This window comes from Apteryx mantelli, chromosome 1, assembly GCF_036417845.1.
Source record: "Apteryx mantelli isolate bAptMan1 chromosome 1, bAptMan1.hap1, whole genome shotgun sequence".
Taxonomy (NCBI): Eukaryota; Metazoa; Chordata; class Aves; order Apterygiformes; family Apterygidae; genus Apteryx; species Apteryx mantelli.
Genome location: NC_089978.1, coordinates 100,403,491 through 100,428,944, shown reverse-complemented (window position 1 = coordinate 100,428,944; position 25,454 = coordinate 100,403,491). Strand labels below are relative to the sequence as shown.

Below are 25,454 nucleotides of genomic sequence, written 5' to 3'. Positions count from 1 at the left end.
TCAGTGCTTCTGGACATGCAACTTTCTTTCCCTGGGTTTGTTCAAGGACCTGAAATAGTGGAATTAAAAAAAAAAAAAAATCTCTTGGATCACCCACCTGTGTTTTTTTAAAATCAGATTTTCAGACCACTTCAGACACTGAATTCAGCAACTGCTTCCAAAAATATCCAAATAAACAAATACAAACCACCATTAAGGAAAACTATTTGTAAAAAAAACAACAAATTTATTTGGTGCAGTGTTTGCATGCAAGACAATTGCATTTTAGTACCAACAGAGAAAACAAGACTAGTAGAGTCTTTTCACTCAAAAGACGCATCCTTCTTATCAAAAATGACTTGTTATGGCTTTTTGATCCTCTGTACTATGATTATAAATTATTTTTTAAAATCCTAGCTGAGATGGCGCTCTGATACTTAATACATTTTACTAAAAACATACATGTAGATGCATAAAGGAGAGCTTTAAGGAATTAAAAGCCAAATTTAATAAATGAGGTAGTCATCTGGTTAGGCAGACACAGATCTGTGTTCTTTGCATATAACATCCGGTCTCTGTACGCACATCTGCAACCAGAGGTCTATAGCTTGCGACACAGCCTCACTGAAAAAAACTTTGCCCTTTAGGAGTCATGCTCTGATGTGTGCAGTCACGGACCTCACCAGCAGGACCCTCAATTCACTGCTCCCTGCTACAGCTCAGAGCGACGGCAGGTCTTGCCCTCGGGGGATTCACAGCGGCTTAAGGAGGAGAGCACTTTTAATCACTGAAGTGGTCAGATGGATCTCATTTTGAACAATCCGACTTGGACAACATCTGTCAAGATCCTGAGGATTTTTATCAAGCTAAATATACAGTATTTCTTCTGTGTTTCTACTGCAGTGCATGAAAGCTTCCCTTCACATATACCAAAAAATTTCACTTTTTTTTCCCCTTAAATTGCTAACCAGCAGCTCAGAGATTCTATGTTCACATCACTTAATTTAAAACACTACTAAACCAACTGTCTCAGCATCCTGCTACAAAAATCTTAAGTTAAATTGTGATCAAAATTGTCATTACAAACGTGTACCTGATTATCAGTGAAAGTTATTTAAACAGAGTAAGCAGTTGACTTCCTGCTTTCTCCAAGCAGAACAACCTTCTGCCAGGCACCACGTATTAAGGAGAAAGGTGCTTATTGTGATAATTCTTCATTGATTAAATCAGTCACTGTAGCCAGCACAGAACCGAGTGTGCGATCCTTCATGTTACTTTTTAAAAATAAAATTCAAAGAGAAAAATCATTTGTAAGGTGAATAAATATCCCAGGCACCCATGGCTTCATTTAGTCTTGTTCTCAGAAACTTTGATCAGCAAGAAGGACAGAGTATTGTCATCTGTTTGCCTGTTTAAAAAACAAAAAACAGAGGCTTGTTCAAACAAAGGAGTTCTGCTAAGAGACTATCTTATCAATTATGTGGATACTTCTCAAGGAAGTAGCTTTATTGTCAGACAAGTCTCACATCATAAATATTTAAGTTCAAGTTTCAGGATATGGGACATTTAAAAATACTAAATCCCCCAAATATTTTACCTGCATATTTTTATAAATCCAGTCTGTAAACACAGTCATATTCCCATAAACTCCAGGTCTATTGGGACTAGCACAACCAGTTCCCCAGCTGGTGTCTCCAACCAACCACCACAAAGAGTTTTTATTAGTTACTAAAGGACCTCCGCTGTCACCCTGCACAAAACATAAGCATATTATTAGTTATCTGACCACCCGGAAAGACACAATTCATTTCACTTCAGGAATACTGGTTAGGTTTAAAATAAAGAAATATCATTTTCAGACAGTAACTAAAACAACTTTCTATAGCAATTACAATATTAAATGAGACTGTATGTAATATGCACGAAAATTGTTTGCCCAAAGCACTAAATGAGATAGTTTATAGACTTGCCTGTTCACAAGTGCAATACTAGAGTATTGCCATGATTATGAAGAGTATTATTCATTCATTTTCAAGCACAAGACAACAAAAGCCATCCTCGAAGCATTAAAAAGGGACTGCCTCACCCTCTTCACGTTTTTAGCAAGAACTGAGCACTGGCAGCTATTCAGAACATCGTAACAAAAGCTCTCCCTTTTAAAAGGATGCACCACAAAAGAAACTACAAGCCTGACTGAAATGTTAGTCACTTTTTAATTTTTTTAGTAAGATCAGTTTATAATTAGCAAATGATTAAAAAAAAAAACAAAACTACTAATAAGATGACTTAAAATAATCAATCACATCATTATTAGCTGTTAATAAAAAATAATTACCTGACAGGAATCAATTCCTCCTCCTAGAAATCCGGCACAGATCATTGTAGGCAAAATCATGCCATCATAGATATAGATAGAATTACATCTAGAACGCTCTATTAAGGGTACCAAAGCATAATTCAAGTTATCTGATGTTTTACCTGAAGTTGAGACACGCACAAAAATACAGACACAAGGACAAAATTAGAACAAGCATCGGATGATGTTGCTGTCACAAATCCCAAGATGAAAAAACTTATTAGAAATGTGGGAACGGACACTTAGGTGTCCGTTAGGTGTATGGCCCACAGCACAGAGAACACCACGACATTAAAACTCCCTTCCGGGAGGTCAGTAAGTTATTGTGCGTCGCTGTTGGTATACTGTAATGCAAGAGAACATGGAACCTGCCAATTGCAGCCCCAAATAACATTGAGCATATTGATGGATCTGGCTCATACTGTCTGCTTGTAGCCCATGCACTGGTTTTTGGCAGACTGAAGGGGACTGGCTTTGTACAAGACAAAAGTATCCTGGAGCCATGCTTACCTCCTTGGTACTCTGCTCCCCACCCAGATATCCAGCACTGCTGATTGGGCTTGAACACCATTCCCGGGTTAGGCAGACAAACTGGTCTGATATTGTCTACAAAGCAAACACAGCGACAGTCTGTAATCCCAGATGTCCAGACATAATGCAAAATAAATACACTTGAAACATTTGAGCATGACCAGCACTTACTTTATACATAAATACATACGCACTACACATTTTCTCTGTACTTTAACTCCTTGCAGTTAACCAATTACTGTGCAATGAAGGCAGCAGTGGAAAGCTTAGCCGCTGCCCTTTCCCAGATGCTGCCTAGCCTTGACCTCAAAGTGAGGAACAAGCACAGTTAATCATTCTAGCCCAATTCATTGGGCTATCAAGATAATTAATGTCAGCTCTTTTGATAGTAAAGAAGGAAAAAGGAGAGAATAAAATCTTCTAACAACTTTAGCAATAGCAGATAAATAACAGGCCCTTCATGATAGCTTTCTGCATTCTCTTTGTAAAACCCTGCTGAAAACAATCATAGCACAAGCAGGACTGGATGCAGCCCGTATACAAGAAGTGTTAAATACATGGAAAAACAAGGCACAAAAACGTGTGTGGTAAACAGACAACCTCCCTACCCTCAGCAGCAGAAAAGCTCTTTCAGGTTATTTCTAGTAGCTTTAACTTGATGCACTGAAACATAAAGCACCCATATAGATAGCACCTGTATAAAGCCCTTTAAGTTTAAATAACACTTTGTCTTCTAGTTTTTACTGCTTGCTTACAAACAACTGACATCTACCTTTAAGAAAAGACCTGTTCAATTTTACAAGTTAAAAAAAAAAAAAAAAGAAAAGAGGGGGGAGCAACCTGCTAACATGAGGAGTCTGAGCAGAAACTTGGAACATTTCTATTTTTTTCTACTGCATTTTGATATAACTTGGCTTAAGGTTTAGTCAATTGCTCTACCATTACATCCTGAGATTGTGCATATAAGAGGCAATGACTTAGGCACCTTATAGTATTCTGGAGTAAAAGTATGTTACTTAGATGGAGAACAGTGAATGAGTTAAAAGCTAACCCAACCCCCACAATGAACTTCTATATACAAACTCTTGGTATGTACTAGATTTAAATAAACCCTACTTAGAAAATGCAGTGTTCAGCCCACCTCACAGAGGGGACATTAAGGTGTCTCTGCCCACATTTCATGTTCTTCCCATGGGTGTCTAGAAGAATCTCTTGATTAACTTCAGAAGTTTTAAAAGTTATGCTCACTACCATCAGTTTTTTGTCTTTAGGAAGAGCAGAATACGTACCAGTAAAAATCAGTGGTGTCTCTAACTTCATAAGGGCGACATCATTGTCTTTAGAATCTGTATCATAATCCGGGTGGGAAATTATTTGCCGCACTCCATGTCCAGCTCTGAAGATCATCTCTTTCTGATTCAGGATCCCAGCATAAACTCTCCAGCTGTATGGGTCAGAATATTGCCTAGAGAAAAAACAAAAGGTTACAAGGTTTGCTTCTCTGGTAGGGAGTCCCAGCTTACAACTTCAAAATTATCTTTACTATGACCAAGAATGCACATGATTTTGACAACCCTTTCTGAAGACAAAGGTAAACAGTAACTTTTGACTTCTTTGCTTTCGGCCAGTCTCTCCTCACTTGCCCACTTTAACAGCACTATTTTTTATTGATGTTAATCCAAATGTATTAACGCATTCGGAAAAGAAGTACAGAAAATCAGTGTTCAGACGCTTGTGTTCCATACACATCAAAAAGGTGCAAAGAGACAAACAGCATAAAAGGGAGATAATTTAACTTAAAAAAAAAAAAAATCTCAGAATCAGTTTTTTGAAAGCCAAAGTGCAAGACATGTAGCTTTGGGAAAGCTTGACTCCAAATTCTAAACATAAATACATAAAAAAAATTTGAAATAGGTTGAAGTATTACTGTCTATCCCCTTAGCCACTCAGCTCAGCAAATTATATCTGAGACTGCAGCACTATAGTCTCTTTATTGATTTCAAGACATCAAGCAGTTATTCCTGAAGTCTCACATGTCAGTGGTATTACTTGTGTGTACCATCTGAAGCATGGAAGAAGCAGAAGACAGAGTCAAGAAAACCATGATCTTTGAAGGAATTTCAGTCTCTAGAAAGCACTAGGATTCTTTTATGTTAAGCACACTTGCTAGATGCAAGTTCAGTGGTCTCTTAGTACAGTTTACAAATGCTCTGTAGAAAACTGCCCACAAGTGTTAAACCTCTCCCCAGCAGAACTGCCAAGGCAGCAGCTGTTGTGTAGGTCCCACAAACAGTTAAGACCAAAAAACCAGTTTTGTACCAGCTACAGCTTGGTTGCCACTCCTAAAACTTTCACATGTTACAGAGTCTAAACTAGAAAACAGAAGAGGGATGAGATCTTCGCATAAAAACAAACGCTTGCATTCCTTTCTCAAGGTTAAGGACAAAGTTATTTTTCCTTGGCTTAGCCTCTAACTGTGATCCAACTAAACAACCATTACAATGGGTTTTTTTTTCTTAATTTTAGTGGATTTTCCCTCCAATAAAAGTGGCTACCTTTTCAACACATTCTGCCACAGAACACAAGGTATCAGACTTTTGGGTGCCCTTTAAGCTTCTGTTTTCTTGGGTTAAAACAGACAAAGCACCAGCTTTTTTTGTTGCTGATGCCCACATAAAGTGTTCCTTGGGCAGGTAGAAGCCTATATTTAATACTCACATGGGCTTTATTACCCTATAGCCTGAAGATATGAGGACCTTAACAGTACATACATCTTAATCTAGACCAGCTTTAAACTGATCACATTTACAGTTGTGTGATATTAGAGTTTGGCTTTTTTTTTTTTCCTCCAAAGTGTAATTCAACAACTTCTTCACAATAACATTGCACAGTCTGGAGTAAATTTGGCACCTTGAATTTACATCTTAAGTTGGACGGGTATCTGGGCCCAACAGCACTGTCCAATTTAATTTCCACCTTTAACAAGTAAAATCAGATTTTCTTTCTACAGGAAGCAAACAGCCAATCTGCAGCTAGTCTCTTCTAAAACAAATTTTCCCTCAACACTTTAAAGCCACATGGCCTCACAGCCAAAATATGGTAGCTAATACCTTCATTCAAGAGGGGAAAAAATGGCATTCAATTCAGTTTTAAAGCGGAAAGCCAGAAGACTTCAGTAAATGTTTAACCTTGCTTTTGGCCCGAAGCGACAGAAATGGCTATTCTTAAGATGAACATGGACAAACACATTTATGGCTCAGCGCTGCAGGTCAGCTGCCTCGGGGTTTGCCACTTACCCTTCCACGCAGTGAGCGGCGGTCACTATCCACTCGGGGGTGATGATGGAGCCGCCACAGATGTGGACGTCCTGCACATGGAGGCTGACCTGCCACGGCCACTGGCCCAGAGATGCAGCACTTCCGCCCACGATTCTGCTCATAACATTCACATTTTTAGTGGACAGGCCGCACCCTAAGGGGTAACACATGCGGACATTAGTTAAGGAGCAACTTAGTCTGGAGGACAGTTTCTTTGGCTCGGGCTTCTTTATCACACAGCAGAGAGGGGTGCATCGAGCACACTACACGGCGGCTGTTCAACACGCCACAAGTCAGGCCTCTGCCACACAGATTCACGGCACTGCATTGCACACTGAGGTCCCAGGACCCATTTAGCTTAGGCCCTCTTTATGTTACAAACATTGATCAACATATTTGATAGATGCTGCCCTCAATTCATCAGTTCGAAATGACCATAAAACAGTGGTTTGCTACACCTTTGAATGCTGCTGCATTTGAATATCTTTGATGAGCCATACAAATACACATCTTTGTGCTATGCAACAAAGCAGAAAATTGTTGGGAGTCATCTCTTCACAGTCACAGTTTGGAAAGCAGTGCCCACCTGACAGCCACCTGTCACACAGCAGATGTGTTACAGACTTCCCACCACAATTGCATAGCAATGGCTAGAGCATTTCATCACAGGCAAATTATTTCAAGGAACTGGTGGCAACAAAGACAGAAGCAATTGGGGATCCAACATCCTCCTTGTCTTCTCTTCCACCCTGGTTCTCATATCCCCTGTTTGAAACTTGGGAACCACAGCTAAATCATCTACCCATCAAAAGATGGCAAGTGTGAGAAACAAAGACACTTACTTATGCAGCGCAGAGAAACCACGTTTCCTGAGACACAGAAGTCACTGCAATAGAAATCAAAAGGCAAAGAGGCTTTTAGGCACACAGTGGAGCCAATGGTGTGCACAGGCCACCCTGTAGCTGCCTCCTGTCCTTCCCAGCTACGTGCCCTGCTTTCATGCTCATCTTCCTGCTGAGGGTCCCTCCTTTCTTCACCCTCTGCAGCTACACTACTGGTACCCATCTGACCACCACCATTTCTTCCATTCACCAAAATGGTTATGTGGAAGAGTGCAGGCCCTAGCACAGGCAGGCAGTACAAGAGGCTTGTAAGCCCACTGAGGAGCAAAATGAAGAAGAGCATGAGAAAAAGTTGAACTGATTTCTGTTCAGCTGTAGCAGAACGTAAATGGGGAGCCAAGAGAACTTTATAGGTACAGCCGTCTACAGGTTTGGAAACTGAACTCTTCAGAGTTGTTTAATGATAAAAAAACACAGTACCTTCTACAGTGAAAGATCCATTTCCAAGCCACATGTTCCATGTGACTTGAAAAAAAGAAAAGCAGTACTAACTGCTGTGAATGTATTACAGCTATTAGCTATTGCTATCGTGCAGAAATTCATATTGATGGTCGAATAGCTTTATGATAGTTTCCTCGGCATGGCAACCTTCTAGATAGCATAGAAAAAAGAGAATGGGACATTTTCTCTGTCTCTTTTTTTTTTTTTTTAAAGAGGAAAAGAGGACTGGAAAGATGGAAAAACGAGAGCTGTGGTTTTAAATAGCGGGGAGAGCAGCTGCTGCAACCACATGAAAAACAAACTCTCCTCTAATAATTCCCATTGAAAGATGTGTTTGCTTTATGCTACTGGCAGAAGCTACACCTCTTGCAGCTACTGAAAAGACCCCTGATAAAAGTGAAGACGTTTGTATTAAGCAAAGATACCTGGTATAGAGCTTTTTGTACAAGTCTATACTCTCAGCACTTGTATTCAGCTTCATAAAGCTTTTAAAGCCGACTTCAGGTGCTATTCCTTGACTATAGTAATATGTATCTCTGCAAAACAGAGAGAGTCCATTAACAAACTTTTTCAGATTTCAAACAGGTAACAACAAACTGCACCAAGCTAGAGCTTCTGACATGAACAACACTAAAATACTTTTTTTTTTGGCATTGAACACACAACACATTAAACACAGTACAGTGCCAGAGGCTCAGATTCTTTAAACATCAATTTATCAAGTTCAGTTTCGCATCAAACAACCAGATTAAAATAATGTTTTCATCTAATATGCATGCATGGTAGGAATCTCCTGCCCCATGAAATGGAGCATGATGAAGAGATGCTTCTGTATTTACACAGCACAGCAAAGTTCTGGTCCAAAAAGCAGCAACAGTAACATTTGCATAGGACAGTTCCAGTGCTAATTAGACAGTGCTAATAAGTATTGCCATTCTGCAATGCTTTTTAGCTGAGGACCAGCTCTGTGTAGTTGCTGCCAGGCTGTCTTACTGATTTGGAACTACTCTGATCGTTGCCAGTTCAAAGATCTTACTACCACGTGTCCCTGTGCATCATGGGCACACACAAGTTCTGCCTAGACAAAAAATTCACCCCATTACTCCGTGCATACCACAGGACAGCATTTGCCAGCCTTAAAAAGCAGCAGCATAAAGTATCTCAACTACAGAAAAATTTAGGTTATAGAGTTATGTGGATCCAATCTGGCTAGCATACTGGGTGCAAACGTTTATGGTGATCTTTCATGTTTGTTACTTGTGTTCTCAGAAGGTCAAGGCTTTCCATGTAACACTGACAATGACAGATTAAAAGTCAGATTGGGCGTTATTAAGTAGTTATAAAGAATTGGAACTAAACTCAAGTGAGTTCTTAAAGGCCTTTGTGTGTGAATGTATTGGACACAAGTGATCCCACACCATAAATGCTGCATGCATGCCAGATGTGTGATATGTTGCAAAATCGAAATGAAATTTTGTTACAACAGTTACCCTTGTTAAGATCAGACCCATCTGTGTTCATGACAGCTAGATTAGCAACTGCTTTTTGTTTCAAATACATATTCTTAGGAAACCGCAATAGGGAAATTTTAACCTTTCTATGTATTTGTGAAGTCCGAGCAAGGTTATACTTACACATTGTAGCCCATATCTTTACATGCTATCTTTCCATAATTGTCATTCCAGCCATCTTGACAAACAGGATACCAGGACTTGCTGACAGGTGAATAAACTTCCAGGATGAAATTTGGTCCAAAAAGTCTAACTACCAGAAAAGGAAAAAGATCCAAGAACACAATCATTACATTACTAGTCTTTCTCTACTTAAAGTTATTGTTACCCATGATATTTCTTAGTCATAATATTTGTTTGTATGTATGAATGAACTGGTGTTAATTTAATGCTGCCTTCTATACAAGTTTTGGTAAATATCCAGTTGACAGAAATATCACAATAATTTAATTCCTTTGTGTAAGGCAATTTAAAAGAATTACCAGTTTAAAATGCAAATGTACAATATTGTGTTTGTCTTTTCATCTCAGCTTTTAAACCCTGAAGATTCTTTCACATTCTACCACTGAAGATTGCAATACCTGATTTTTTAATATCTTTTCTCTACACATACTGTGTATTTCTTAATAACCATATTTTATACATAAATAAAATATATTAGAATATATATATATAATATATTAGTACACTATACCTTAAGATACCATATTTCTTCAGATAAGCTCTTGTAGAGCAAGAATGTAACATGAAACAGTTAGTTTGTTCCATCTTTTCTTTTGCTTGAACTATTTTATATTAAATTCTTCCACAAATGAATACTGTACATGATGCGGTTTGGAAGCGCAGAGCTTCTACAGAAACACATTATTCAACTAAGTGGAGAGGAACAGCTTCAGAGCTTACATCCTTAAATGCTAACACTGCATGAGGCATGTGCAGAAGAAAAGTTCAAAAACAGAGAATAGGACACAGCAAGAGTTTTCCAGAGTGGCACTGGCACAAGTATTAGAAACAAGATGTCACAGCTTTGGAAAGGACAAATTAATGACATTTACACCTTATGCTCTAAGTTCTACACTAAAGCTTCCTTTGTCATCTTTTCAGCTGAGAACACTAATCAAATCAGGCTGCTTTCTTACACAGAGGAGTTATGAAGTGGTTGAAAAGTAGTACTGGGAGATCAAGGAAACAGAAATGATAATAATATGTGGAAAAAGGCAAGCCAAATCACTGAACACAGCCCGATTAGTACTATCGCCTGAAGTCCTACTAAGGAGTCAACAGCAACTGCCATTCAAGAGCCTACATTACATTCAGATCTGCACAAACTAGATTTAGTTTAAAATATATATTTTTAATGGATTCTAAGTTAAGCCAGCCCAAAGCCCCAAGTTAGTCATTTTGTTTCAGCGGTGCAACATGACTGGAAACAGACTGAGGACCAAGACAGGATTTGAAGCACACCCTAAACCACTTTAGGGATACAGCTTAAAGGGGATAAAGCTTTTAACTTAGGCAAGCTTTATACATGGGAAATTGCTCAAAACCTCTTGCAGTTAGCTGAAGTCCTCCCCCCGCAGCCTGCAGACACTCACCACACCGGCTTTCGTCTTCACCATTAGGGCAGTGGATCACCCCATCACACCACTGGGAGGGCGGCATACACGTTCCTGAAGAGCCGCACTCTATTAAGGAACCAAGACAGCGATTCTCTACTGCGAGAGAAGAGCAATACCCAGTTGTTAGACTGAGCATCAACTTAGCCTCAAGTGACTATTGCCAGCTCACATCTTAAGGAGTATGCTGGTTTGACAGAGCAAAACATTAGCAAGAGCTCTTAATCAAACCAATTCAGAGATGAGAGGAGACCTAGCCTGACACAACAGAAGATTTATTGCTCTGTCCTTTACATCGTTTGCCAGATTAAGTCACTGATTCAGCTAATTGGATTTTGTCCATTGCCTCCCTTGAATTAAGCAAGCACCATCACATTGGCTAAAAGGAGTCAACTTTACATTGACAGAGCTTATAAACAGAAGGAGGGAAGCCATTAACTCCAATTACAACCTGCTGCTTTCAGTGCAATTCAAAACAAGATCAGTCTACTCAGCATAAATTAAAGTGGTAAAAAACAAACAAATCCTAAGAATACAAAAGCAAGAAGTGTCATCCTAATAGTTTTAAATGAACCCTCTTTTCTCTTACTCTTCCCTTTCCTCTACTACAACATAAAAAAAGGGAGAGTTTCCTAAAAACACAGTAAATTGTTATTCAATGTCCTTTGGAAAGTGATTTTCACTGAAAGTGAAATCAAGACAGCACAAGACAAACTTCACCTAAGCTGAACAGAATTGCTCTAGCCCAGTTTCAGAGCTCAGTCACTCCAGTTGGGGATGACTTCCAAGGTTAACATATCATCTGTGTTCCCACCCAGTGTGGTTGGGCTCACACAACCTTAACACACTTTCCAAAGCAAAAGTCTCATAGAAAAAAAAAAAAAGTACATGAATTACTTCATCAACTCCCAGAAAGAAAATATATTCTGACTGTTTGTACTCTTACGGTTAAGGTATCCAAATTTATTTCAATCTCCTTCCTTCACTTGAAGTTAAGTGAAGTTAGAATTTAGACTAGTTTAATTCCAGAGACAATACACAGCTTGAATTTCCCTCAGGAAATTCATGGTAGAATGTGTTATCCAAGCAAGGTCACGCACCAGGTTTCCCTCTATGCAAAGACCCTTGCAAGAGGTCAAACTATTCTTTAGTAAAGCTACTGCACCAAATTTGTGTAGTTGTTCTGCAGCAGCTTTTGCCAGAGAGATTGTACCTCTCCAGAAAAGTCAGCTGAATAAGCCGCTCCAGAAGAGTCAAAAAGCTGATGATATCACATGACATCAAAAACATATTTGTTCGACAGAGGGAAGGAAAGCAATAGCAGCACTGTTTACTCCAAATAACTGAGTCATTAGGTAGCAACATAAGTTGATCTCTTAAGAGACAGTCAACCAAGACTTTCCTGTCCTTAATTCAGCACCAAATGGAAGATAAAAATGTGTATTTCTGATTTTAGAAGTTAAATACATCTTTGCTTTGTTTAATAAATATTCTATTAGAACAAAAAAAATTTCTTACCAAAATACCAAATGAAGAAAGCAGCAATTACACAACATATGACTATTAAAATGGATAAGATAATGATTATGGTTTTCTTTATACCTGAAATGAAAGCAAGGAAAAAAGACAAATTAGGTAATTTCTAGCATGGCCACAGCACTATATTTCTTTGAAATTAAAAACAGAATTTTTGGCAGTCAGACTTTTCTGCGTTCCACCATCCTTCCTCCAAATCACACAGGTTCCTATCCAGTTACACTGGCAGCCCAGCTACTACTTCTTCATCCATAGGGAGGTGGCAGCCCTTGTGGATTCCTTCAATACAGGAATTTGAAAGGAAGATCCCTTTCATTTGTAAACTCACTCTAGAAGGCATTAAGCCTAAAATTGGAAGAAATCCTGACAATCTTACTTGATGCACAGGATCTCCTGGATGAATGTGCTGCCGGCCTACTCGACTGACAGGTAGCAACTCTTGGGACATAGTTTGGCACTGACGGAGCATTTGTAGAGAGGTACTGTGGATATGCATTAGCACCTACTGGTTGCCTGGCAGAGGGGAAGTTTTCTGGCTGAAAACCATGATTTTCATAGTATGGTGGTAGCCCCTAAATGATAACATTTGGAGAAAGAAACAGGAGAAGACAAAAAAAAAAGGCAAAATTGCAATTAGAACAAAATAAGTTTAAGATGTCATTTACATACAGAACTCTACTATAATTTTGCCAATGCAGAAATTCACCATACCTACCTATACATATTAATGGATCCAATTTACATGAGGAAAGAGATTTGCAGTTCATTAGCCTAATTTCTCACCCTTTATGTAATAAAAAATAATATACAGTGCAGCTGGAAGGAATATTAAGAGATCAGTTTCCTGATCCAAAGCAACTCAACCTAAAAAGGATTCTTGAACGCAGTCCACCAGGTGGCTACACAAACCATTTCACCAGAGCATCTGACAGGGTGGAAATGAGCAGCAAGGGCAGTTGAAAGCAGTACTGCCATCAAAAGAAATGCTGACAAATGACAGTGTTGGGGTATCCAGTGGTCCATGACTAGGAAAAATGCTTACTGACTCATTTTGTCCTATGGCAGGACCAGCTATACCTAAGCCATTTCTGAAACACATTGGCCCACAGAAGGTTGTGGAATATATACCCTGGAAGACCTTTAAGAACTAGTTAGTTCTTAAACTAACTAACTTTAAGAACTAGTTAGAAGCCATTCCAATCTATCTTTCAAATACAAGTTCTAAAAGTATAAATCCCTCACAGTAGTATCTGAGCATTTGAAATAGTAGTTAATTCAAGCCTCTTCCACCTCTCTCACAGTGTATCTTTCCCGTTTTGTAGAAAAGAAAACAGAAGAAATACTTATATCCACATTTAAAAAGATGTATTAACCAGTGCATCACTTAATAGGCCCATTAAAAAAAATAATGTTTTGTTTACTTACTACAGTAGAGGTCATCTTTCCTTTGTCAGCAATGCTGAAACAATTCAAGTGTTCAGAAATAAAGTGTCAACCTATAAACAAACAGAAAGTGATCACAACCAAAAGCTTTCTCCAGCTTTGCTGTCAGTTTTCCTTTGGAAAAAAGCCAAATCTGGGGAAAAAAAAAAACAGAAGTGTTTCAAGAGAGGGCATAATTTAGGATATAGCATGAAATCGGGTCTTAATAGCCTCTCAATACAACCTTGACTATTACACAGTGGCAACTACTCATTAACATGAACGCCACACAGACTGAGAAGATTAAGTTAGTGCTCACTCACTAACAGCATGAGAGTTAAAGAAAGAATATCCTGGCAACAACCCATACGGTATCAGTACCAAGTTCAGTTCCTCCCGTCTCTCTCAGAGCTTACTCATATATCATTCTGAAGTTTATGACACAGAAATGAGAACATGAACAAAGCACCAGGAAATGTAAATTCAACTAATTCATTTAATAGTGCTACAGCAACTAGTCCCACGGGTCACATTATTTTCACTCTTCTGCATTGTGAAAAGTTCTCTTCTTGGTCGTATTGTAGCCACCACACCAAAAACAGGGAAAGAGGCACAGCAGGGAGACAATATGCCATATCAACACAAAGTTTTTAAAACAGAGTAAAATAGTTGTGTCCCCCATTTAAATCATAGCAGTTTATTTAAGAGTCAGAAGAAGAAAATAAATAAATAAATAAAGCCACAGATTAGAATAGATACCAGAAATTCAAAGTGCTACAGTTTTAACATAGGCAGTTATAGCACCTCCCCAAGCAATCATTTTAATAAATAGTTTAATATGCAGAGACCTCATAATATTGCCCTACATTAAAAAAGCATAGGAAGTGCCTCGGTCATCCACTAAGAAATACTGTTCTCCAGCCTCCAGAGCAGTACCCTGTGTGCAGGCACAGTCATGAACCCTGTTGAAAGCCACTGTTATAAAGAGTAGTTGAATTAAAACACAGCATAATTCAGCCTGAAGTATAACATTATATTTTAGAGCCTGTACTTAGGTGTCATCTCACCCCAGACTGAACTGCAAATGTCTTTAAAGCAGATTTCAACAGCAGCTTAGCACACAGAGCCTGCCCATAATTTACCACAGTCCAGAAAGGCCTATTCTGGTATTTGCTCATTAAAGCTGGCAAAAAAATTTAATAACACGCTGTTGAACTCTTATTTGTGCAGCAGATTGGGGAAAACAAGCTTTACTCCTCCTTACAGTAAGTGCATCAAGATCGGTGACTAAGTCTTCAGAACTTCTGGTTTATGTTGCATCCATCCTTACTCAGCTCTTCATAGTAGTGCTGGGAAATGCAGTTCTGCCCAGACTTAGAAGCCAAGTAATACTTTGCAGGAAGATATTTTTGTTCCTTGTCTTCTGAAAAGTAAACAAAAAAAAGTGATATGAAAGCTTAGTGATAACAGACTAAAGACTACTAGGTATTTCTGAGGTGAGCCAATGGGTAGGCTATAACCAAAAAATACCAAAACTTTTTCTACAACATTATAGTTTGAAATGCTTTGCAAGTTGGCAGATAACAGTTGTCTTCATCCCTTTTTTTTCCCCCAATTAACTGAGGAAAAAATTCTCTCTGTTGCTTAACCAGCTTTAAAATCATCACCACCAACGCAGTTCTTGTTAATCTATTTCCAATCCAACTACTTATTAATAAAAGTTTTGTTTTGTTTTTTAATCAGGCCATAAAACACAGGAAAGGCATAGGTATATACGTGTTTCCAAGGAAATATTCCAAGACTATTACAAAAAGATTAAAGCAAGAACACTAGAGTCCCCATTAGATTGAACTCTTTTAAAAGTTAGGCAAAATCAATGGATAGCATCCAATAACGATATAATCCGGTTTTTATAACATGCATCACTGATACACCTCAAAATGTTTTACAAATATATCAAGGGTAATGCAACAGATTTACAGATGAGGAAACCAGGTCATGGAGAAACAAGCTGACCTGTGAAACAGGCCCTGCCTCACCAGCTGTAGAGCTAGAAGTGACCAGCCTCTCTTATCTCAGACCAATATTTTAGCCTCTATCTTAACCTTGTACTTCAGATAGATTTAAATAAATCCCCACATAAAAGTATCATAAACCTACCCTGGTATAGAAAAGGTTAGTGGGAGCACAGAATTATCCTTCCTTCCTATTGCCAGTCATTCCCCCAAACATTTGCCAAGTATTTGGCACATAAGGGGGCACATCTGAAGAAGCATTAAATGTCCTTTAAAGCGAGCTGGGGCAGTCAAAGTGAACAGCAAGCCCTCAGCTAGGAAACAGAGATGGAGCTCACCCCTGCAGGAAGCAGGTCCTTGGGAGGCTGAGCCTTGCAGGGCAGCTTGCTAAATCCTCATGTTGCCTGCTCACCTCTTAACTTTGGAAAAAAAATATACGCAGGTGAGGAAGAGACCTGCCATTTAGAAGCAGTCAGCACCTGAATTTCACTACTCCAGTATGGAGCAGAGCAAGTGTTTGGACTTCCAGAGATACAGAATTCCCAAAAGTTGAGTTTGCTTTTGTTTCAGAGCTCTGAAAGCAAAGAAATAATTCTACTGTTTCTAAAGACAGTCAATAATAGCAGGGTATAAAAGATATAGCTGTTACTCACAATATAGTGATGAATACAGTGAAATACACTGCCTCACAGCAGGCAGCTAACTTGAAATATCTTAGCTTCTTCTCACATATGCCTTGGGAGTGTTGCAATTAGAGTTCTGTCATACGTTGTCAAGGCTAAAAAAAAATACAACAGTTATTCTAAGAAAAGTTGTTAGAATGGAAGAAAAAAAACATGAAAAGGTTTAGATTCATCCAATAAGAATTTAACCCAACAGCTCTTTTAGGAAAGGTTTTCAATGACGTTTTTCAAATCAATTCTGCTCTTAACATTCTCAACTTCATTAATTCTTTATGCTTAAGCAAAAGTTGCAATTTTATAGGTTGTTACTTCATCCGATAACATACTACTTAATTTAATACAAACTTCTTAAGACATTAGTCCTCCAAAGGCTGTTTTCCCTTCCAACTCCAGGAAGAGCCATTATCTCCACTGAGCACCGAGCTGTGCTGCTCAACTGTAAGTGGCCCTCCCTGCCACCACGTCCTCCTAACCTCCTCGCCTTGCCAACTGCTGGGTGAAGGTAAGCCTCTGCCTGTGCCTTCCTCAGGTCATTTATAATGCACATCCTTCACTACCTAAGAGCTAACACCCCCAAAAACACAAAGGAAAGAACAAAAGGCAAAGAAATGCTAAAGGTTTAACCCCAGTTTTGTTAACAAATGCTGCCTGGCTTCAGATAGATTACTTTTGTCTTAGTTTCTGCATCCAAGATATAATAACGATATTCCATATCACACAGCATGCTGTAACTGTTAAGTAACAGCAGTACCATGCTTTGGAGGTGTAGAGTTCTACACAAGTACCCCTAGCTATATCAGTTTCTGAAGACTTCTGTATAAAAGAAGATACATGTATGTTGCTTCCATGCCTAGACATGAAAGACCACAGGACAGAAAAATTACCTTTAGATATCCTAATGTGACACTGCTATTTCGCCTTGGCCAATAAAGCCAGAGATAGATTGACAATAGTATACTTATTGTACTTCTGTATTACTTCAATACATATTTTGTGTCATTTCCTGAAATGAAGACCTTATTAGCTGTTACCTAAGCTGTATGATAGCTATCAACAATAGGAAAACAAAAACAAAACCCCACAGACTAGGTCTTCATAGTCATACCTACGTAAAAGCAATCACATGCAAATAAGAAAGAGAGGAAAGAACAGTTAAAAGACAAATGAATCAAGACAAGTTCAGCTTCTAAAAGGAAGAATAAAAGCCTCCAAATAACCTACATGAGCAGTGTCTAACACTTGCCTCATACAAAGTCATATCCAAGAAATTATCAATTCCCATTTTCCAGATAAAGAAATTAGGAGACTGGGAAAACTCATTAAGATAGTAAAGGAACAATGCCAGTGCAAAGTTTGATCTCAAACAAGAGCAACCCAAAATTATGGCTTTTGCTGATGCTGTAAAGGAAGCATGCTTTTATTTATTATTCCCACCCATTCTATGTCCTTCTAGAAGCCTCAGCAGTGTAATCTTAAACACAATTGCTACAGGAATTTAACCATGAAATAAAGGGGGGAAAGAGTAAAAAAAAAATGAGAGAGAGAGAAAATATGAACAAAGAGGTGATTCCAAGTTCACTTACATGATCTTGCCACACACTGGGCAATTCTGTTTCTCTTCTACCTGAAGAAGATAAAAGGAACATGTTCAATACTCATATTTAACAAGCAGAACCAAAAAAAACCCCACAATTTACAAATGAAGTTTAGAGAAGTTAAAACAAAAAAAAAATCCTGTTATGTATGAAAGAGAAAAGGAACTAAATAGGAGTGTTCATTTAATTTAATTAACAAAATTTCTTTGATACTACTTCAGGAAGTGGTACTGGATATTTTCACTGATGATTTAAAAAAAATGAGAATGTTGTTTACTCCACGGGCTAAAATTCACCCTGGGGAAAGAGCCAAAACCAAATCTACAAGCAACTGGAAGTTTTACTAAAGTAATCAAAATTGCGTTCTTCCAGTACCCTGTTTTTTTCAGCTAACCTTCTCAACAGGCATAAGTTCTACTCAGTGTGCCCATACAGCAGCATTAAGCATCTTGCAGAGAACTCTGAGACACTATACAAATATTTTTATGAAAGCCAGGCTCCCGCAAATACAGTCTCAGCATTCCTAGATTTCCCAAGAAATTGTTTGGGAGCTCATCTAGATTAGCTCCTAAGACATTATTAAACTGTAGAACTACTAAGACATCATTAAACTGTAGAACTACTTATCAACAGGTGTTAAAAAACAGTGCCTCTTGATAAGCGCTACCGGCAATTCAAATAAAGTCCACAATACAGCAGTACGCCCAAGGTCAGCAAACCAAGATTATACTAATACTACTTCCACGGGCAAAAAAAAAAAAAGTGTTCAAAAGCTCTGGGAGTAGCAGTCTCATTATAAAAGTTAAAGGACACTGTATTTATACTATGAGTAATTGTGTAATTGTCTTGCCTGAAAACAAATGACATCATGAAACACTGCCTAGCACAAGTACATCACATGATTTAATTGCAAGAAAAAAAAAGATTACATGGTGTGGTCAAGGAAGGCAAAGGATATATTTGTCAGGCAACAACTGCAGGGGCAGCTGCTGCCCAGAACATCCACCACCTCGTGCACACATCACTTCTTTGCTAGAGGATGCAGCAACAGTCAGCCCAGCACTTGGATGCTTTCTTCCCCTATATTATATCCCCAGTTCTGCCTATGCCCTCATCCTCCTGCGGCAGCAGCAAATGGCTTCATCCTTCTGGTAGTAAAATTCAAGTCTGCCTATAGCACTGAGAGTTTTTGGCAGGCTCGGGGCGGGGGGGGGGGACGCTCTCAAGGATACTTGTCTACTATATTTAAGTTGCAAATGAATGAGCTTGCAGACATGCAGACGCTTACTAGTAAGTATGCACTCAACACAAAAAGAAATCAAGACTAGAAATGGAACAAAGCAAACTAGATATTTGCCTAGGTCAGCTGTTTTCTGCCTGTGAGATCCTGAGAAGCTGTAAGCCACTTCTAAGGGGTCTACAGCAGATAAGAAAGAAAAGCAAGCAGGAGTCATGAATTCCCTCCATGGGGAGCTCCACACTGCCAGAGAAGGGCTTAGAGATCCACTCATCAAAAAGGAGTCAGAACTAGTGCGGCAGCACAGCCGCGGCTTAGCCACCATCTCCATACCGCAGTTGCTGGCATGGACCGACCCTTGACCAGCATGGGCTGTGCATACAGGAACAAGAACAAGAGCCCACACCTCCAGGAGTGGCGTCTCCAACGGAAGTATTTCAATCGGCATCCTTTTCAACTTGTTCTTAATCAACATCCTAGAACACCGTTCCCACTTATTTCCATTTCCAGGCTAGGGTACCATAACACATTTGCCCTAGACTGATTTTCCTATGTACCAGTATAACATTTAACAGTTTAAAAATAAAGCGAAAATGGAAAAAGTTAAGTTCAACTTTGAGATCGACTTTTATCCCGGTCCAGACGTCATTTTATATTTGTGTTGACATACCTAGGTAACAGCCACGACTGCAACCGTTTCCCTGTTTCACTGATCTTTGTCACGCACAACACCCATCTCTTCCCGCACCCCCTGGCGCCTTAACTGATGCAAATCAGCCCGCAGAGGTGAGGCTGCTTCCTCCGGGGCTTCCTAAAGTGCTAAGGGCACTAATGAAACTTTACTCAGGGCAAACAAACCGGGATACTTGGGACAAAGGCATCACGGAAGAATGGGCTCCCGTCTCTTAAATTCACTGGCACTCTCCCTCCCCACAAACCTGAGGTGAAATTTTAGGTCCAGGCAGGCTATAACCATCAGTAAAGCCACCGGGCGGGGGTGGGATTGATTTCAATAGAGTAAAGTTTTGTCCTAGGAGTTTTGATACGGTGCCTGTGTGAAGGAGCTCTGTCGGTAAAGTTACTCGTCTGAAGTTACGTGACAAGACTGACACCCGCACCCAGAAATTTGCGCTTTTGCAAGAACATAACGGCAGTGACATTAATACATAACCAAGAGGGTCCAGAGTCGGGTTCTGCTCTAGTTTGTTCTCCACGACTCGCTACGAGACCTTGGATAAGCTGTCTAATATCGCTGCGTCTTGTTTCCCTTCAGCACTACGGCAAGGGGCGCACAGCATTAACCTCGGTGTACTGGGGGCGGGGGGTGCTTTAGCGGGCGCAGAGCGCTCCGCGCCCTTCACCCCGTATCTCCGAACATCGCATTATTCAACTCCCACCACCCAGTCGCCTTCCCCGGGCTGCCTGCCGCAGCCCCCGTCTCGCCTTCCCCACCGCCGTGCCGCGACGCGCGACTGTGCCGTGCTGCACTTACCACTAGATAAGCAGAAAAGCCGAGGAAAAGTAGAATTTGCCCGCCTGGCGCAGGAAGTTGGCTGGCCAGCAACGCGGCTGCGAGAGGCGAGGTTACTCACCTGGCCCTCTCTCTCTCTCCCCCCTCCCTCCCTCCCTCCCTCCCTCCCAGGTCCCAGGAAATCGCCGGCGCCTCTCGGCGCCCGGCTCGGCTCCTGCCACCGCCCCGCACAGCTGAAGCCTCTCACTTCAAAGCCCCCAAAGAGTAGGGAGGCCCTGCCCCAGCCGCCCCCTGCCCCGGGCGCGGGGCCTCCCCCGGCCGCGGAGCCCCACGTTTACCTGGAGCCGGGCCGGGGAGGAGCTTGGCCGGGCCGGGGGGAGCCGGCGGGAAGGGGCAGGTATCCCGGGGGGCCGCGTCGGCCGGCCCCTTCCTCCCGCCGGGGCCGCGGAGGAGGGCGCTGCCGGCGGGGCGGCTCGCCTTACTCGCCCCGGGCGCCGCCGCGAGGGGACGGGGACGGGCGGCAGCCGGGCTAGGCTGGGCCGGGCCGGGCCGGCCTGCCTCCCTCCTGCTGCCGCCTCCTCCTCCTCCTCAAGCACGGCGGCGACAGGAGCCCCCCACCGCCTGTCCGTGCGCGGCGGCGGCCGCCCGAGGCGCCCGCGATGCCCCCAAAGGCGCCTATTCCTCTGTTTTAGGCGTTTGCTCCGTCTGTTTTATCGAAACCTGCGGCAGTACAGGGCCCGGGGCTTTCTTTTCTCTAAGCGTAGAAGTCGGTCCTCGTGAGTGTGCTTCTCGGGATGTTGTGTGCATATAAGAAACCGCAGCCCTTCTCTGAGCTGGGCAGGTCAGGAGCTGATAAGGAATACCGATAAAGGTGTCTGGGCTGAGGGAAACTGCTTCCTGCTTCTGCCTTCCAGCCCCATTTAATAAAGGGGTACTCTTAAAAACTCTTGCAATCTCACTTGCCGTGTGACTTTCAAAACTCCAGTAACTCAGGGTAACTCTCCAATAGAGGAGATGTAGAAATGAAGTTTTGAGTGCTCAATTTTGCTGCCAAAAACTCAGCTCTACCACAAAAAAAATCGATTTATATTCCTATTCATATAATGGGAATTTCTATAGATGTGTGAAAAACTTGTAATAACAGCTCCAAATTAACACAGTATTACCATGTGCTATGTTTAACATCCTCACCAAAACAGAGGGAAATTGGCACATTCTAAACATGATGGACAGGGAGACATCCCTCAAGATCTTTTCTGCTCTTCAGGGAGAATCTGAACACTTCTTGACCTTGGAAACTCATATCTTGATTGCTTTTTTTCTTTTTCCTTCCCCTTGAAGATCCTTGGAGTACAGGAGACCATGTACTCCTGTACTGATGTGTCCAGCTTCTCTCTTAATAAAGAGCTCCTTTAATTATTAGGATACCTAACAATTAATGCTCCTAAAGGTATTTTTTTAAGCTTAAGAATATCCCCATATCTCATCTTGGATTTGTCCAAACATCTTGCACAATGGCTACAGGTAAGGAGAAAGGGTGATGTAAAATATATAGGCAGGTTCCTGTGTACTTTGGTGTTGTCCATATGTAGGCATTTCTAAAGTATTACAGTCAGTTCAGGCATTATAAACAAAACTGGGCAGAAGGACACGGTAGCAGGGAATAAACAAGTATGCTCTGCTGGCAAGTGGTGCGCTCTTGTGACAGAGGAGCTTTAGACTCTAGCAGGTGACCATGTTGCTTTGCAAACTATGAAATAATACCAGATCAGTGGAGATTCAGTGCAGCTCTATTAAAATTAATGACACTCTGCTCAGTTACATACTTGAAGGTCTGGCTGTGTGCCAGCAGTTCGTTGATTAACACTGTTAACACCTTTTCTTCTTACTTGTTAGAGTGAAGTCAGATGAGATGGCTGAGCTGGCCAAGAAATTTGCTGCCAGTGAAATGGGCATTCCTGCTCTCTTTCCTCCGACTCCTCTCCCCCTTGCTTCCGGCTGTAACCTCTTCTGTGTGGTTCGTGAAAGGGCTGACGATACAGTACTCTAACGTGGTAACAGTTTTTTGGGTTTTTTTTAAGTTGGGTTAATGTTCTGCAAGATTAACTGAGTTTGCTAACAAAGGTCAAATGTGCACTAGAGCTGGAGCACAGGAGGCAGTGGAGGTGGGGAAGGGGACACTGCCTCCTCTTGGCAGCAAAAGTTGTAAGGTCTGCTCAGCTGGTCTTCTAGTCGAGGACTAGCTAGTGGCCTTGTGATCTCTTAAAAAATATTTGCATTTATGCTTTAGTGTGTTTTAATTATGTAGGTCCAGTTTTAGAGAGTTAGGATGCCAGGTATTCATCTCATTAATGGATCATGAGCCACCTTAAAAAGAGAGTTCAGGGCAGGTTTTTTATTGTTGTTTTTCAGAGTTGCTAAATGCTTCTAGAGGGGCAGATGAGTACTTTGCTGGCTAGGGACATCCTCTTCTTCAGGATCCCTGCGACAGACTCACGGCCCAGAATTCCAGATATCTGAGAAGTTATAAGTTATCCAGGGTAACACTCATCATCCTAACACTTACTTCAAACGCTTTTTTCTCACTTAATAGTTTAAATGTTCAGTGAACCACTTCCTCCTCCATATTTATACATGACATGGGGGAGGATGTTTTCTTTTGTTCTTACAGACATGTAAGCCAAGGCTTTTAAATACTTGTGCTAAGCACTTGAAATTCAGCATGTAAATAAAACGATCTCTTTAGATGCCTGATATCACCTACCATTGTATATACTTCCATGTGATAACCTTGCTGTTCTTTGGCTTCCTAGGACATCTTTTTTACTCTATTCTTTAAGATAGTTCTGCCCACCTATTAATCATAACTTTTATTGTTTTCACGGTGATTTGTCATCACACTTCTTTCCTATTCTGTTAATACTCAATATATAACTAGCTCCATTGTCTTTCTCGCTTCTAAATTTTTGCTTGTGTATTTAGAGTCTAATCAAAAACCCAGAAGAGTGGAAGATAAAGCCTCTCAGAAGCAAAACTGTGGAGTACTTGCTCAACACATTTCAGGATGAGTTTGCTCTTGCTACTTTGAGACCATACTTACTTACTTTTGCCATAGCATTTCCAGTAGAACTAGAATTAAAGATGACTTGAGGAAAATTCAGTCATAAAGCTCTCAATTGAACAAAACATTCAGATGAAGACCTGGCTAACTCAGCTCAACACCTCCTTTGTTTTCATGGCCCAACTGTGTGTGCTAGGAAATCTTACTGTGCCATACTGCAGTAGGTCCTCTATGCTTTTTTTTTCTTTTTTTAAGAGATAGATAGCTGTCTGTTTGACTTTTTCAGACAGACGCTAGAGTCACACACTCATCCATACAACTATGCCAGAAGTCTCCCCAAACGTGGAAACTTACATAGTCATTTAATAACTAAGCTTAAGCTAAATGTACGTTGACTTTGAAAGTACATTTGTATCTGCTGGTACTAGTAAGAACACATGCAAAGAAACTTACTTGCTTCAGGTATATTTGAAAATCAAAATAAATTGGGAGACACCTCCAAAAATCCTCTTTTATTCTAATTCTTGAATATGTATGAAACAAGAGGTGTTCTTTGTTATGGTATTCACTAAAGATGATGAAAAAAGTGTGACTACTTAAACCAATTACTCTGTTATCTGGGAACTATGAGAGAGTGGCATGCATCTGCAGATTAGAAAGGTGTGTCCCTGCAAACATTCTCACTTCTTTCCCAGCCTTTCAGAAACTTTTTCAGGAGTTTCAAGCCAAGACACAGAGAACCAGAAAATGAGCTAGGCTCTTCTTGGTTCTTAGTTTTCCATGAGACCCACAGGAGGAAAAACTTCCACCTGTTCCCCTCTGAATCCTGGAGTTCAGAAGGTGTACGAGATAGAGCCATTGCGTCTGCCTCTGTCAAACACATCTTAGAGGAAAAATGAGTTGGACACTTTATAAACTGAAATTGAGTTCTTGTGTATAGAAAAGGGGTTTTCATGCATGAGAATAATGGGGTTTTGTCTTCCTTTACAAACTGCTTTAAGCAGGATCTTGACTCAGTTTGTTTAGGCAGTGCTCACTCCTGATTTATAAGAGGATATGTTGTGTACAGTGCTCCCTCTCACCGTTTTTTTCCCCTCTTCTTCCAGTTTAGCTTTCTAGTACAGAGACAAAGAAAGTCTCAGAGTTATGAAATTCTTTGCTCTCTCCCAGAGGGAAGAAACTGTCAGGAATAATAAGCGACCTTAACTTTCCTCTCAGTGCATGTTGTCACAATGGTTTCAGTGGGTTCCTTGTCTGTTATTTGTAAAACAAAAGAGAATAAAAATTCAAATACTGCTCTTTGATGGATTTTTCTGGGTGTACCATGTAAATACAGCTGCATTTTTCCACACCAGAATAGAATGTGACCTGCCTTCCAAATTAAAGTAATGGTAGTCTTGTGGCACAGAAATTGAATGACAACTTTTTTCTTTTTTTTTTTTTTTTACTTATACTTGGGACTTTTTTCACAGATCTGGTTGTTTGATTTGTGTTGCACTTGTAACACAAAGCAGCCATAAATTCAGACTACTCAGCCAGTTAAACCAGGCTTATGGTTAGTTACTCTTGTACCAACAGATAGGTCTGAAGCAACTACAATGCATCAGTGAATATGGGTCTTGATGTAGACTGATTTCACTGTTTTTATAAAAGAAAAATAACATAAATATATTTTCAGTTGCTTTAAAAAATTTTAACATGAATTTGAAAAGGGAAAGGAAAGTTTTAAATAAAATGTCAGAATTGTGTTTCAGCACGAATTAGAATCAAATTTACTAGTT

The 25,454-nt window shown here is 40.4% G+C and overlaps 1 protein-coding gene across 7 annotated transcripts; it reads right to left on the bottom strand.

The window, feature by feature from the left end:
- Positions 1–203: 203 nt before the first annotated feature.
- Positions 204–20,966, bottom strand: TMPRSS2 (transmembrane serine protease 2). Of its 7 annotated transcripts, none has more exons than XM_067298504.1 (17): positions 20,951–20,966; positions 17,893–17,933; positions 16,280–16,404; positions 14,876–15,034; positions 13,615–13,685; positions 12,566–12,761; positions 12,172–12,255; positions 10,633–10,752; positions 9,161–9,290; positions 7,952–8,062; positions 7,026–7,069; positions 6,163–6,337; positions 4,156–4,331; positions 2,846–2,941; positions 2,315–2,457; positions 1,577–1,729; positions 204–1,387 (listed from the first exon to the last, which is right to left on the bottom strand). In XM_067298504.1, the coding sequence occupies exons 5-17, from the start codon at positions 13,627–13,629 to the stop codon at positions 1,376–1,378; spliced, it is 1,455 nt and encodes a 484-aa protein (XP_067154605.1). In that variant the 5' UTR covers positions 13,630–13,685; positions 14,876–15,034; positions 16,280–16,404; positions 17,893–17,933; positions 20,951–20,966; the 3' UTR covers positions 204–1,375. The 7 variants fall into 7 exon arrangements, with proteins under 7 accessions (XP_067154605.1, XP_013810820.1, XP_067154614.1 ...); XM_013955366.2 differs by lacking the exon at positions 20,951–20,966 and adding an exon at positions 20,634–20,693; XM_067298513.1 differs by lacking the exon at positions 20,951–20,966 and adding an exon at positions 20,634–20,693 and having other exon boundaries at positions 2,315–2,412.
- Between the last annotated feature and the right edge of the window lie 4,488 nt (positions 20,967–25,454).